This window comes from Orcinus orca, chromosome 20 (genome assembly GCF_937001465.1).
Source record: "Orcinus orca chromosome 20, mOrcOrc1.1, whole genome shotgun sequence".
Classification (NCBI taxonomy): Eukaryota; Metazoa; Chordata; class Mammalia; order Artiodactyla; family Delphinidae; genus Orcinus; species Orcinus orca.
This window is the reverse complement of record NC_064578.1, coordinates 45,099,542-45,115,441: the sequence shown is the minus strand read 5'-3', so window position 1 is coordinate 45,115,441 and position 15,900 is coordinate 45,099,542. Positions and strand designations below refer to the sequence as shown.

General features: G+C 36.5%; 1 protein-coding gene, 1 long non-coding RNA gene and 1 pseudogene across 7 annotated transcripts in view; 1 reads left to right on the top strand and 2 right to left on the bottom strand.

Moving 5' to 3' along the window:
* LOC101274236 (60S acidic ribosomal protein P1-like) overlaps window positions 1-15,900 on the top strand; it is a 46,703-nt pseudogene that overhangs the window by 23,057 nt on the left and 7,746 nt on the right.
* On the bottom strand, window positions 1,692-3,091 carry LOC117198239 (ubiquitin-like protein ATG12). The gene has a single exon (XM_049703072.1). It carries the CDS (start codon window positions 3,077-3,079, stop codon window positions 2,657-2,659), a length of 423 nt encoding a protein of 140 aa, XP_049559029.1. The 5' UTR covers window positions 3,080-3,091; the 3' UTR covers window positions 1,692-2,656.
* LOC117198228 (uncharacterized) overlaps window positions 9,517-15,900 on the bottom strand; it is a 39,014-nt gene continuing 32,630 nt past the window's right edge. For 2 of the 6 annotated variants that reach the window (XR_007474178.1, XR_004479284.2), the window contains 4 exons: window positions 14,629-14,694; window positions 13,349-13,489; window positions 12,602-12,789; window positions 9,517-11,706 (listed from right to left, as the gene is read on the bottom strand). This is a non-coding gene — a long non-coding RNA (uncharacterized LOC117198228). The remainder of the gene's footprint in view (window positions 11,707-12,601; window positions 12,790-13,348; window positions 13,490-14,628; window positions 14,695-15,900) is intronic. The other 4 variants (XR_007474179.1, XR_007474180.1, XR_007474177.1 and 1 more) reach the window with 2 other exon arrangements.

The following is a 15,900-nucleotide window of genomic DNA, read 5'->3' as shown; positions in this document are numbered from 1 at the left end:
CTCCCTCCCACCCTCCCCATCCCACCCCTCCAGGCTGTCACAAAGCACCGAGCCAATATCCCTGTGCCATGCGGCTGCTTCCCACTAGCTATCTACCTTACTGCGTTTGTTAGTGTGTATATGCCCATGACTCTCTCTCGCCCTGTCACAGCTCACCCTTCCCCCTCCCCATAACCTCAAGTCCTCTCTCTCTTTTTAAAATTTATTTATTTTTGGCTGCATTGGGTCTTCATTGCTGCACATGGGCTTTCTCTATCTGCAGCAAGTGGAGGCTACTCTTCGTTGCGGTATGCAGGCTTCTCATTGCGGTAGCTTCTCTTGTTGCGGAGCATGGGCTCTAGGTGCAGTGCATGGGTTTCAGGAGTTGTGGCATGTAGGCTCAGTAGTTGTGGCTCACAGGCTCTAGAGCACAGGCTCATTAGTTGTGGGCACACGGGCTTAGTTGCTCTGCAGCGTGTGGGATCTTCCCGGACCAGGGCTTGGACCTGTGACCCCTGCATTGGCAGGTGGATTCCTAACCACTGTGCCGCCAGGGAAGCCCCCTCCATTCATGTCTTGATGGACATTTAGGTTGCTTCCATGGCTTGGCTATTGTAAATAGTGCTACAGTGAAGTTTATCATGCTGTTTTGATTACTGGAGTTTTGTAGTATAGTCTGAAGTCAAGGAAGGTGACACATCCAGCTTTGTTATTTTTCTCAGGATTGCTTAGGCAATTCTGGGTCTTTTGTGGTTCCATTTGAATTTTAGGATTATTTGTCCTAGTTCTGTGGAAAATGTCATGGGTATTTTGACAGGGACTGCATTGAATCTGTAGATTGCTTTGGGAAGTATGGCCATTTTAACAATATTAATTCTTCCAAGAATGGTGGTATCTTTCCATTTCTTTGTATCATCTTCAAATTCCTTCATCAGTGTTTTATAGTTTTCAGTGTATAGGTCTTTCACCCCATTGGTTAAGGTTATTCCTAGTTATTTTATTGTTTTTGACAGTTTTTTTTTTTTTTTTTTGCGGTACGCGGGCCTCTCACCGTTGTGGCCTCTCCCGCTGCAGAGCACAGGCTCCGGACGCGCAGGCCCAGTGGCCATGGCTCACGGGCCCAGCCGCTCCGCGGCATGTGGGATCTTCCCAGACCGGGGCACGAACCCGCGTCCCCTGCATCGGCAGGCAGACTCTCAACCACTGCGCCACCAGGGAAGCCCCTTTGACACTTTTAAATGGGATTTTTTTCCCACTTTTTCTTATATTTCATTATTAAAGGAACACCATAGATTTCTGTATATTAATCTTGTATCCTGCAGCTTTGCTGAATTCATTTATTACTTTTTATATTTTTGGGGTGGGCAGTTTGGCGTTTTCTATATAGATTAACATGTCATCTGCAAATGGTGAGTTTTACCTGTTTCTTTCCAGTTTGGATACATTTTAGTTCTTCTTCTTATCTGATTGTAGTGGCTAAGATTTCCAACACTATATTAAATAGAAGTGGCAAGAGCGGGTGTCCTTTACTTGTTTCTGAATATTCAGAGGAAAGGTTTTCAGCTTTTCACATTGAGTATTATGTTAATTGTAGGTTTGTCATAAGTGGCCTTCATTTTACTGAGATATGTTCCATATACACTCTCATACTTTTTTTTTTTTTTTTTATTTAAAGCAATTATCAGTTTAATAGCATCAGTAAAAAATGGTACTTTTAGTCATGGCATGAAATACACATAAAATCTAGCTATTTTCCAATTATTCTTTGAGCATTTTCAAGCTGGAAAATACATTATAAAAAACTGAAAGATGCTGCCTTGTTTACTCACTGAGTGCTTTTGACACTAAAAATAAGAGAGAGTTTCATACCACAGTTATAACCACTGGGACTCAAGAATCATTAAAAGATAAGATTGAAAAGAGTCAGATGACTCATTTGTCCAAAATTTGTAAAATTCCTTGTTTCCCAATAAAAGTTAAACCGAAACCCCGAATTTTCTCTAAAGCAATCTTCCAGTGTGTCAACATGTGTGCTCTCTTGGCTAGATGTTTGCTAGAGATTAGCAGGAATAGCTATTGTCTTCTGGCAAAGAGATAAAACCAAACTGCCTAACTCTTTCTGTCAGCTGGGTTGCCCTCTACTGGACTATGCAAGGTAATAAAGCCAGAAGGTCAATGCAACTTTGTTTCACAAGGTAACACTGTAGATAGAAATGTAAACGAGAAAAGGCAAAACACATACCTCAAACAAATTGCACTCCCCTGAATAAGCCCCAAAAGAATCCTTTAGTAAACTGACTTTTATGGGGGGGGGGGGAATCAGCAGAGTGCTAATTTTTCAAGTAAACAGTTTCAGTCATTTTGAGAAGTGGTACAAAAGCAGCTTTATATAATCTTAGTCTCCTTTTCAACACTTTGGAGGCAGCTCTGGAGCAATAGTTGTAGTAATGGGTAAACCCTAATGTCAATCTTTTATGCTGATTTGTGTTTTAATACAAATCACATTTTTGTGAGTCCATCTACTCTGTGGATATTTTAAATGTATAGACATGGGTCACAGTAGATGCATGCTGAAGAGATCACATCCACAAGTCTCTTGCCACAAGATCAAAACTTTTCAGAGCTGTTTGCTTTGTGAAGATTCATTTTAAGTTATCAATATCTTTTCCTCTGTAGCTCATCCCCATGCCTGAGATTTGCAGTAATGCAGGACCAGTTTACCATCACTGCCAAAACATTCATAGAGGGTTCCAACTTCCTGGTCTGGGGAGGGGGCAAAGGACTGATTCACATAAATAAACAACTGTTCTGAAGCCACCAGTTTAAGGAACTTTTTGATGAAGTCAATGAGTCCTTGGATGGTTCGGGTTCGCTCTACAGCCCATTTCTTTGTTTTCATTATAGGAGTGTCTCCCACAGCCTTTAGCAGGATGTCAATTTTCTTCCTGGTGTCACCGGCAGGTTCTTCTGTTCCCGGAGAGACTGCAGCGGAAGAAGGGGGCTCCGGAGTGGCTGTTTCTGGGGAGACCTCCGTGGGTCCTTCACCTTCAGCAGCAATTGAGGGAGGAAGCTGCAGCGAAGACTCCGGTTCCTCAGCCATCTTGCTTGGAGCCACTCTCATACTTTGATAGCAATTTTTTATCATGAATGGATGTTGAATGCTGTCAAATGGATTTTCTGTGTCTGTTGAGATGATCATGTGATTTTTATTCTTCCTTTTGTTAATGTGGTGTATCATATTGATTGATTTGCTAACGTTGAACCATCCCTGTGACCCTGGAATAAATCAAACTTGATCATAATGTATGATCCTTTTTATGTATTGTTGGATTTGGTTTGCTAATACGTTTAGGATTTTTGCATCTATATTCATCAAATATATTGACCTGTAATTTTTTTTTTTGTAGTGTCTTTGTCCGGTTTTGGTATCAGGGTAATGGTGGCCTTGTAAAAATGAATTTGGGAGTGTTCCTCTTAAATTTTTTGGAATAGTTTGAGGATAGGTATTAAATTTTCTTTACATGTTTTGTAGAATTCCCCAGTGAAGCCGTCCAGTCCTGGACTTCTGTTTGTAGGGAGTTTTTAAAATTACAGATTCTATTTCACTTCTAGTGATCAGTTTGTTCAAATTATGTTTCTTATTGACTCATTCTTGGCAGGCTCTCTGTTTCGAGAAACTTGTCCCTTTCTTCTAGCTTGTCCAGTTTGTTGGCATATAACTGTTCATAGTATTCTGTCATGATTTCTTGTATTTCTGTGGTATTGGTTATTTTTCCTCTTTCATTTCTTATTTTATTTGGATCCTGTCTCTCTTCTTTTTGGTGAGTGTGGCTAAAGGTTTGTCCATTTTTAAAAACTTTTCACATAACCCGTTATTGGTTTTATTGATCTTTTCTATTTTTTTAAATTTAATTATTTTTGGCTGCATTGGGTCTTCATTGCTGTGCGCAGGCTTTCTCTAGTTGTGGCGAATGGGGGCTACTCTTCATTGCGGTGCGTGGACTTCTCACTGCGGTGGCTTCTCTTGTTGCAGAGCAAGGCTCCAGGCACACGGGCTTCAGTAGTTATAGCATGTGGACTCAGTAGTTGTGGCTCACAGGCTCATTAGTTGTGGTGCACAGGCTGTTGCTCCGTGGCATGTGGGATCTTCCCAGACCACAGCTCGAACCCATGTCCCCTGCAGGCGGATTCTTAACCACTGTGCCACCAGGGAAGCTTAAAAATCTCATATTTATTTCCTCTCTGATCTTTATTACTTCCTTTCTTCTGCTGACTTTGGGCATTGTTTGTTCTTTTTCTAATTGTTTTAGGTGGTAGTTTAGGTTGGGTTTTTTTTTTAAGATTCATTTATTATTTATTTATTTTTGGCTGTGTCGGGTCTTAGTTGTGGCACACGGGATATTTGTCAAGGTATGTGGGATCTTTTGTTGCAGTGTGCGGGCTTCTCTCTAGGTGTGGCATGTGGGTTTTCTCTCTCTAGTTGTGGTGCGCAGGCTCCAGGGTGTGTGGGCCCAGTAGTTTGCAGCCTCTGTAGTTGAAGCATGCAAGCTCAGTAGTTGTGGTGTGCGAGCTTAGTTGCCCCACGGCATGTGGGATCTTAGTTCCCTGACGAGGGATCGAACCCATGTCCCCTGCACTGTAAGGTGGATTCATTACCACCGGACCACCAGGGAAGTCCCTAGGTTGTTTTTTGGCGGTTTTTTTTTTGAGATTTTTTTCCTATTTCTTGAGGAAGTCCTGTATCATTATGAACTTCCCTCCTAGAACTGTTTTTGGTGCATCATAGATTTGGTAATGTTGTGTTTTCATTTTCTTTTGCCACAAGTTTTCTGATTTCTTTGATTTCATCATTTATCCATTGGTTTTAAAGTAGCATGTTGTTTAGTCTCTATGTTTTCCTTCTTTTCCTGTTTTCTTTCTGTCGGTGATTTCTAGTTTCAAACGTTGTGGTCAGAAAAGATGCTTGAAATAATTTCTATCCTCTTCTTTGCTAAGGCTTTTGTGACCTAGTATGTGGTCTATCCTAGAAAACATTCCATGGGTGCTTGAAAAGAATGTGTATTGTTTGTTTTTGTTTGTTTTGGATATAGTGTCCTGTAGATATCAATGAAGTACAACTGGTGTCATTTAGGATCTCTCTTGCCTTATTTATTTTCTGTCTGTATGATCCCTCCATTGATGTTAGTGGGGTGTTAAAGTCTCATAATATTGCATTGTCAATTTCTTCCTCTATGTCTGTATTTGCTGTATATATTTAGGTGTTCCTGTTTTGGGTATGTACATGTTAACAAATGTAATATCATTATGTAATGCCTTTGTCTTTCTTTATGGCCTTTATTTTGTTTGATATGGGTATTGCTACCCCCTTTTTCTTTTCTATTTGCATGACATATCTTTATCCATCCCCTTACTTTCAGTCTGTGTCTTTTGCCCTGAAGTGTCTTTAGGCAGCATATTGCAGGTTCTTTTTCTTTTTCCCCCAATCTGCCACTCTGTTTCTTTTGACTGGAGCATTTAGTCCAATGATGTTTAAAGTAATTATTGATAGGTGTATATTTATTGCCATTTAATCCTTGTTTTGCAGTTGTTTTTGCAGTTCTTTTTTTTTTTCTGATGATTTTCTTTTGTGATATGCTTGAGTTCCTTTCTTTTTATATTTTGTGAATCTATTGTATGTTTTTGCTTTGTAGTTACCGTGGAGTTCAAGTATGTTGACCCATAACTATATCTACTTGCTTTAAACTGATAATCGTTCAAGTTAGTCATGTTCTAAAAGATATATATTTTTATATTTCCCTCCTCCCAGACTTTATTTTGATGTTCTCTTTTATATCTTCATGTTTATCCTTTTACTGTTTATTGTAGTTATCACTTTTACAATTTTAAAAATTTATTTTTAATCTACATACTGGGTTATTTAAGTAATCTTCAATCCTTAATATATATTTGCCTTTCCTATTGTGATTTCCCCTTTCCTATAGATTCTAGGTAGCAGTATTGGGAGTGTGGGCTGTTGTAGTCAAGACTGCTGCTGAGCTGGGGAATGAGGCATGGGACCAGGGTAAATTAAAATACCACAAAGCTCTGAGATTCACTTGGTTATTTTTTCTTTTCCATTATGGTTTATTACAGGATATTGAATATAGTTCTTTGTGCTATATAGTAGGAACTTGTTTATGCATTCTATATATAATAGTTTGCATGTGCTAATCCCAAACTCTCAATCCATCCCTCCCCCACCCCACCCCACCCGCTTGGCAACCCTAAGTCTGTTCTCTATATCTTTGAGTCTGTTTCTGTTTCATAGGTAAGTTCATTTGTGTTATATTTTAGACTATATATATAAGTGATATCATATGGTATTTGTCTTTCTTACTTCACTTATTATGATAACACTTGTTTTTCTCTTGATTCAGTTCTCTGAATGCTGTATGCTTTTGATTAGTTACCAGATTTTTGAAAAAGTTGATTCTGTTTTTGCCAGTCTATTAATTACTTTTGTGGTTGGATGGACTGCTGTAGTTTCCTACTCTGCTATTTTTCTGTTTAGAGTATTTGTGGGGTCTCTTATATTTTTTTTTAAGAGTTGTTCTAGGCATGACATAATATATACAGTTGTCCCCTGGTACAGTGTATTAATGCCTGGACCCACTGCATATACCAAAATCCACAGATGCCCAATTCCCTACTTACATAAAATGGTGTAGTACTTGCATATAACCTACACACATGCTTGTATACTATAAATTATCTCTAGACTACTTATAATACTTAATAAAATATAAATGTTATGTAAATAGTTGGGAATACAATGTAAATTCTATGTAAATAGTTGCCAGCATGTGGCAAATTTAAGTTTAGCTTTTTGGAACTTTCTGGAATTTTTTTTTCAAGTATTTTCAACCTGTGGATATGGAACCCACAGACATGGAGGGCCAGCTGTACATACTGAAGTATAATGGTTCAACATTTATCCACTGTAAGTGTAGAAACCTTACTTTCCTTTCTTCTCTCTCATTTCTAATTGACTTGAATATTTCTTGAAGACCACATTAGACAGTGTTATGATTTTTGTTTAAACTGTCAAACATAATTAAGGAAAGGAAAATCTATTTTACCCACAGTTTTGCTCTTATGGTGTTCTGTCTACCTTCCTTGTTTTCCACGATTCTTTAATGTTTCATTTTTGTTTACAGGTATTTCTTTAGGCATTCTTTGGGGATAGTTTTGTTGGCAACAAATCCTGGAAGTCATTCTTTGAGGGTATGCCTGTTGTTAAAAATCATTTTCATCTGAGGCTGTTCTCGATTTCTCATTTCCTGAACAATATTTTCATTGGTTATGGAAGGTCAGGCTCCCCATTTAGGAACCATTGACATTGTACTGGTAGTGGAGGGGCCCATTAAAGGGTGGACTTCATACTCAACTTTTTCTGACACAATCTGGTGGGGACATTGGGGATACTTTTTTACAACCTAATAAAGGTCAGAGGGCTAGAGTCTCCATTTGGCCTCTGGTCTCAGTGGTGGGGATAGGGCCACAGATTTTTTGGTGGTGTTTGCCTGAAGTAGATCAGTTGTTTAAAAGTTTCATGTCTTGTTAGGCTGTCCTTTCCTGTTTCTCTGGTTGGAGAGAACAGGCTTTTCTTGAGACTTTTTTTCAGTCTCTGCACATTAGCATTTCAATTACCAGCTTCTTTAGCTCCAAGTTTGGGATAAAAATGAAACCTGTGGAACTCACCCCATGTTGCTCCTTAGGTCCTGTGGTCCCTAGCTTCTCTTCATCTTTGAGAGTCATCTTGTATGTTTTATATATAATGTCCAGAGTTTTGAGTTGTATTTAGCAGGAAGAACAGGGAAAAGGACATGTATTCCATCTTTTTAGAAACAGAAGTCCCTCTACTGAGTTATTTTCGCAAAAACATTTAAATAACTTGTGTAATCTCTAGTAGATTCTGTTTTGGGGCTATAGTATATATGTTCACATCATTTTGAGGATGCTATTGATACTTAAAAGTCCTGTTCTGTTTATTCTACTGGTAGTATTTCCAGTTGGTTAGCTTTGTTTCTCTATTATATGAGAATCTACTTTTATCAAATGTTTGGTATTCTGACATATACTCAGTTTTACACTTGAGGATCCTTTTGATGTAATCTGCCTCAGGGCAGGACTAGGATGTGCTGCCTTGATTTGTACTCTGATTTGTTTTTAGAGAGAGAGAGGCTAGCAGGAGGGCTACTGTGGTACAAAATTCCTTGCCAGCTAGTCCTAAGTATAGGGATGCTCCTGTTTTTTCCAGAATAATACCAATCAGTAGCCTCTCACATTCTCCCAGAAGCAAACAATAGTACTTACTAACTAGTTTAAGAAAGGGTGATATGCTAGGTGAAATTACTTCTCCCAGCAATCTCACTGTTGCCATTGTCTCCACTCATGCTCCTTGTGACAAACCCTAGACATAGATCACATTATGCCACACTTACTTTTTAAATTGTGGTGTATATTCTCTCGTGTTCTGGTCTTAGATCATCGGGTTTCCTTAGATGATCTAATGCCAAGTACTTCAGGTATTCTCTGATATTCACCAGAAGTTATTTAGATTTTCGGGAGCTGCCTGTATGTGGTATGTATTGTATGTATAAGAGTCCCAGCACCATTTATTAAAATCTAAACAAAAACATTGAAGTGCCTTTGTTTTGGCGGTTGTTTTCAAGAAACTCTTATAAAGGATTAAATTTAAATCCTTATGTCTAGAGTGTGTATAGGCATGTGTATATACATACAATACATTCCATCAAATATAAAATGTTTTGATACTGGAACACTGTTGATCTTACCAGAAAATACCAATGAAAGCTTTTCATACACATAAAAATCTTGGTTGGTATTTACTTGAAAGTAATTACAGGATGCCACTGATTGTTAAATTGTATCACCTTCAAAATGTTAAAATGAGACAGCACTTTTTCATTTTGAGAAATCAGGACAATATCAGTGATAGTAAGGCTAAGAGAATGAATCTAGAAGATAAAAGAGAATTAATCAAGTTCTGTTTTCAATCATTTAAGCTAGATATGTACGTAATTAGAAATTTCCAATGCTGGTTTATTTCAAATAAATGAGAATTTACTGCATAATGCTTTTATATCATTTTGCTGACAAATATTCTATTTAGCTTTTTGCCTTTTCTATTTAATTAGAACTCATCTAGATTACATCAGTCATGCAGCATGAACTGGGAAAATTCTGTTAAGGATTATCTCTGAAGTTTTTATCCAAGGAGCTAACAGATTGTAAGTGCTGGCTCATAAAAAGGAGCTTTTTTGCTAAATTTAACTTTCCCACTCATTAATGGTCTTTTCAGGCTTGATTATGTTTTACCAATTTCAATAAAGTTCACTTTCTAGACAATAATTCATTAACTGGAATTTTGTATATATTGAAATAAATTTACATAATATTTTCTCACAAAGAACAACATCAGTATCTGTGTTAATAATATCCCTGTTGTTATTCATGCTGCTATAATTGTGTCATTTTTCTTTTATCAAATTTGGAAAAATTGGGTAAGTCTACGAGTGTTTTTAAAAATTAATTTCTAATTTAAATTGGAAAAATTGGATAAGTTTACGAGTGTTTTTTAAAATTAATTTCTAGTTTAAATTGCATTAACTACTTCTGTTAGCATTCGTTTTATTTTGTAATTTTTTAACTTTTTCACTTGACTGCTTATTTTTTTCAAGTTTTATCAAGTCCCTAATATATGAGAAAGACACTGGAATAGGTGCTGAGGTGGGAGATAACAAAAAGTCCCATCCCTTAATTTTAGTTTTCTGTATGCATCGAAGGATGTTAATTTCACACTGAGTAGAGGTTTGGCTACATCTCACAAATTTTGAAATACAAACATTTCAGTACTAGTCCTCTCTGAATGGGTTATAATTTAAAATTTGACTTTCAGTTTAATCTATTACTTGTTTTACACATATAGATTATTATACATTTCCAAGAGGAGGTGCAAATTATTACCCAATTACTTACTAATTGCAAAAAAATAAGCTAGTTTTATAATGAGAGATCTGGCAGTCACAGATACCTGTGAAGTGTTCTTGCTAAAAATGTTTAACAAGAGGCAAATCAAGCTTCTACTTAAGTTCCAATTTAGAAACAGTGTAACAAGATGAACAACATTATGAGGAAATAAATTTGACAAACCAAGAACTTAAGACATTCTAAGACAACTGTGATGGATTCTTCAAAAAAACATAACCATGAAACAAAGATGGGGGAGTGCTGTTCAGTTTAAAAGTGACATAACCACTAACAAGTATGAGCCTGGAGAGTGAATCCTTGTTAAAAGATATTCTTGAGAATATTAGGGAAAATTAAATATGGACTGAATATTAGAATGTATAGAATTAATTTTTAAGGTACGATTATAATATTTTGGTAATATCCTACCTTCTAGGATACAAACTGATTTATTGAGGGTAAAGTGATACAATGTTTACAATTTATTATTAAATGGTACAGCAAAAATTATATTTTATAGAAAAATGAAGCAAATATACAAAGTGTAAATTTTCAAATCTAGGTGAAGGGTAAATGGATGTTCATTACAGAATGCGTTCTATGTTTTTGTCAGAAATTTTTCATAATAAAGTTGGTAAATATTTTCTAGGCAGTTTGCTCTTTGTTATCCTTTTAACTTCTATATTATTGGTAAAATCCTTCACACCATTCCCTGATGTTTCACCAGCTATATTCTTAATATTCTCACACTCATTAAATCCTTAGGGTTACTTTTCAGCTCTAATTTTCTGGTAGAACTTAAGCAATGAAGTCTGCATTTGATCTTTACATGTTCTTTATATTCTTATGGATTTTATCAAAGATGAATTTCCTGAAATACAATAAGTGATGAATGGCTTTCTAAATTTGTTACCTTCATTATGTCTTTATATTAAGAAACTCATTAAGTATAATGTTGATAATAATAAAAATTATCGTATCTATTTTTCATTCAAAGGAGTTTTTTGGCCAGGTAGTTTTTGCAAAATTGTACATGTTATAAACTATCAACCACACTTTTAGGTGGGTACCGTTTTATAAATGACACACAGAAGGGTAAATGTGTTGCCCACTATCACACAGATAGTAAAGGCAATGATGATAAGTATATGTCATTGATTAAAAACTTCCCCACAATTATTTTGATGACAAATTGAAATTATAATGGAGTATTCATAGTTCAGGCATACAAAAATGTAATCTGGCAGACACTGAGGATCTGGTCTGAGACACATTCATGCATCACTGAGAACTTGAATTTTCTCTGAATTGTATTAAACTCAAGGACAGCACCAGCTGTTTTCAAAACAGTATTTGCTAGCAGCTGCTAGTTGCAACCTTGTAGTTTAAAAGTCTCCCATCCCCTGTCACAATTATGTAACCCCAAAGCATCCTTGTTTAACAAGCACCCTTACCTCTTGCCAGCTCACATCCTAATTCTTGACAACTTATGTAACTTTGCAGTATTTTACCTTTTTAAGCCTACCCCATTTTATAGTCCAGCAGAACACAATTCGAGTGGGTTGTGTTTCTTGGGCTGCAGTTCTAACAAACCCCAAATAAAAGCGTTTTCCTTTTTTTCTTCAACCAGGTCTCTGTTCTTAGAATTCTTGGTTAACAGTTACATTAACAGGTTTATTTCCTAATACGAACTTCCTAAAATTTAAGAAGGATTGAGAGGTATTAGAAGGCTGTTACACACTTATTAAATTAACATGTCTGGAAAGAGTCACATTCACAGAATTTCTTTCTGGCATGAATATTTTGCTATTCTGTAAACAGAAAATGACATGGAAAGGCTTTCCTATATTCCATTACATTCTGAATTCTCTGATGCCAATAAAGATGTGAATGTTGTCTAAAGACCTTCCTACATAACTTATAGGGTTTCTCAGCAGTATGAAAACTCTGATGTTCAGTAAAGTATGAATTAAGTCTAAAGGCCTTCCCACATTCTTTACACTCACAGGATTTCTCACCAATATGAATTCTTTGATATGGTCTAAGGTCTCCACTATGACTAAAGGCCTTTCCACATTCCTTACATTCATAGGGTTCTATACCGGTATGAATTTTCTGCTGTTAACTGTCCACATCAACTAAAGGCCTTATCACATTCTTTACATACATAGAGTTTTAAACCAGAATGAATTCTCAGATGTTCTTTTAGATCTGTTCTATGAATAAAGGCCTTTCCACGTTCTTTACATTCATAGGGCTTTTCACCAGTGTGAATTATCTGATGCTCAGTAAAATAGAAACTAAATTTAAAGGCCTTCCCGCATTCTATACATTTGTAGGGTTTCACATCAGTATGAATTTTCTTATGTACACTAGCTTGAGAATATACTCCCACATTCCTTACATTCATATGATTTCTTACCAGTATGCATTCTATGATGTACTCTAAGGTTGCCATTACAACTAAAAGCCTTCCCACATACCTTACAGTCGAAAGGTTTTATACCAGTATGAACTGTTTTATGTCAATTAAACTGTTCACACACACTAAAGGTTTTTTCATATTGCTTACATTCATAAGGTTTCTTACCTGTATGTATTCTTCTGTGTTCAATGAGGTAAAAATCAAGTCTAAAGGCCTTCCCACATTCCTTAACATTCACAGGGCTTCTTGCCTGTATGAATTTTCTGCTGACAGGTAAGTTGACCACATGCACTAAACGTTTTCCCACATTCCTTACATTCACAGGGTTTCTTGCCTGTATGAATTTTCTGATGCTGTGTAAGGAAAAAAACAAGTAGAAAAGCTTTTCCACAATCTTGACATTCATAGGGTTTCTCACCAGTATGAAATCTCTGATGCAGAGTAAGCTGATAGCTACAACTAAAGACCTTCCCATATACATTACATTCATAGTTTCTCACCAGTATGAATTTTCTGATGTACACTTAGACACTTTTTTTTTTTTTTGGCCACACTGCGTGGCTTGCGGGGTCCTAGTTCCCCGACCAGGGATTGAACCTGGGCCGACGGCAGTGAAAGCACCGAGTCCTAACTACTGGACAGCTAGGGAACTCCCGATAGACACTATTAAAGGTATTCCCACATTCTTTACAATCAAAAGTTTATCACCAGAATTAATTTCCTCATGTTGAACAAAATTTGAGCCACAACTAAAGGGTTTTCCACATTCCCTATATTCATAAAGTTTCTGACTATTATGAATTCTCTGATTCAGAGTAAAAGATGAATGTTTTCTACATGTTGGCATGTTATAGATGATTTTCATTTGACTGAAATATCTATCTCGAGGTCCCTGTTGACCCTCAAACTCACTTTTGCTCTGCCACTCATTTCTCAAAATAGATCCTTTAAGACAAGGAGTTTTACTTCCTCCTATTATCTTCCATCAGGATAAACTGATTTCATAAATGTCCTCTGGAGATAACTTCTTGGTCTTATACCTGGAGAGTAAGCCTAAAAGAAAACAAAAAAGCAAACAAAGATAACTTTCTAGCAGCCAGCAAAACATACAGTTTCTATCTTAAAAATAGGATACAAAATGAAAACAATTCTTGAAAAGAAATAAATGGCTTAAAGAACTTTCAATATAATTAGGTAGTTTTAAATCAAAACAATATGAGCTGAGAGAATAATGAGAGATTATGTAAGACTGTGGTGATTTGAAATTTAGGTGTCAATCAGAATAATCTGGAGAGCTTCTTACAAGTACAGCTATTTGGGTACCACCCCAGACCAAGGTGAATCAAATCTAAAGGAGTAATTGGGCATCTACATGTTTAATAACTTCACAAGATGATTCCAATATAAATCAAAGTTTAGGAGTTCCCATTTAATAATATTAATCATTTCCTTTACTCTTAGAATAAAATCCAAACATGTTACCATAGAATATAATATGGCCTTTGCTTACCTCAAGACTTCTCTGGAAGAAACTGTCCTCTTTACTCTCTTAGGACACTTGCTACTGTTCAGCTCCTAGATTATGCCCACAACCTTTCCATTTCATACAGCTTTTTACAGGCTATTTCATCTCCTAAGAATCACCTCTCCTGGACTCAATGAAAGGCTGACTATTCATCCTTTCATCTTAGGTTAAACATTTCTTGCAAAGAAATGCTTGCCCTGCTGACTATAAGTAGATCCATGTTTATTCTCAATCACAACATCATGATTCTTTTCTTCATGTCACAGTTTTCAACACATATACATAAATTTTCGCTTTGCTTTGCTGTTTCTGATTCCCAAACCATCCCAAAAGAAGATATAATTCCTATTTCGTTCAAAATAAATAAATTGACTGGGACATAGCAGGTGTTAAATGATTAACTTTAGAATAAAATGATAACTGTCAAACTATGATACTAGATGAAAATATTACAAAGTCACTGTAATGCAGTTGAATATCATAATAATCACTTAAATAATTTCACAACACTCAAAAGACATTTCTCCCTACCTCTCATCTCTCATACCTTACTGCAGTGATTAAGTGCACTTTTTCTTACTTTACTTCCTATATATATATATAGGAACTAAAGGAAATTCAAGGTAGCTCAGCCAAATGTGTAAAAGGAAAAAGGTCCTTGTTTTACCTAATGATTCTTTAAGCAGTTATCCAATCAAACAGAGATGTCTCCACCAATATTGTTCATTCCCTGCTGTGCATAGAGATGTGTATAATTAACATATATTCAGTTGAGTTTCACTATTATTCAACCCTCCTAGATGCTCAGTCTGCTTACTTCATAACATTTCACAGATTTCCCTTCTATCCCCTTACATCTAGAACCAACCATTCTTATTCTTTATGGAAAAGTATCTGAATGATTTTTAGATATTATAGCAGTTATGTATCATATTGAACAGTTATTTAAAAACTGAACAAGGAGACCATAATTTTGGAGAGAGCAGAGTAAGTGAATGGTATGAGGAAATTGGGGAAACTAGGAGTGTCAGGGAATCTATTAAAAAGGATATTTGGGATAAAACCTGGAGGGTGGCAATCTAGATAAAAGAAGAGCCTAAGAAAAATCTAAATAGTGGATGTAAGGCTCAATTTGAAATGAATGGAGAAGAAATTTTCTGTGATTACAATATAAGTATAAAAATGGAGGGAGGGGGCTTCCCTGGTGGCGCAGTGGTTGAGAGTCCGCCTGCCGATGCAGGGGACACGGGTTCGCGCCCCGGTCCGGGAAGATCCCACATGCTGCCGAGCGGCTGGGCCCATGAGCCATGGCTGCTGAGCCTGCATGTCCAGAGCCTGCGCTTCACAACGGGAGAGACCACAACAGTGAGAGGCCCGCGTACCACCAAAAAAATAAAATAAAATAAAAAACTAAAAAAAATTTAAAAGGAGGGTGTTTGAAACAAAACAATCTCTGAATATAACACAATAAAAATTTAAATAATAACAGCAAAAAATTAAAAGCTTTTCTATTTGTAAACAATGTACTTAACTAAGCCACTGTTGTTTCAATGAGGAAATACAAATTAAAATATCAGGGACTTCCCGGGTGGTCCAGTGGGTAAGACTCTGTGCTCCCAACGCAGGGGGCTTGGGTTCGATCCCTGGCTGGGGAACTAGAACCTGCATGCATGCCACAACTAAGAGTTTGCATGCCGCAGCAAAGATCCTGTGTGCCACAACTAAGACCCGGCACAGCCTAAATAAATAAATAAATATTAAAAACAATTAAAATATCAGACTTTCTAGAAAACTTTGATGACAAAAATAACATCAGAATGGATGGCATACCAATTTAGTGCTCAGAAAAAAAGTCAAAGACTTAAATGGTTATATTAACCTAAATATAAGACTGAACTAAGCACCCTACAAAAAGATAAAAAAGGAATGTAAGCTGAAG

Bases quoted from the DNA above. Each gene is read 5' to 3' on its own strand.
- LOC117198239 (XM_049703072.1), bottom strand. From the start codon at position 3,079: ATGGCTGAGGAACCGGAGTCTTCGCTGCAGCTTCCTCCCTCAATTGCT.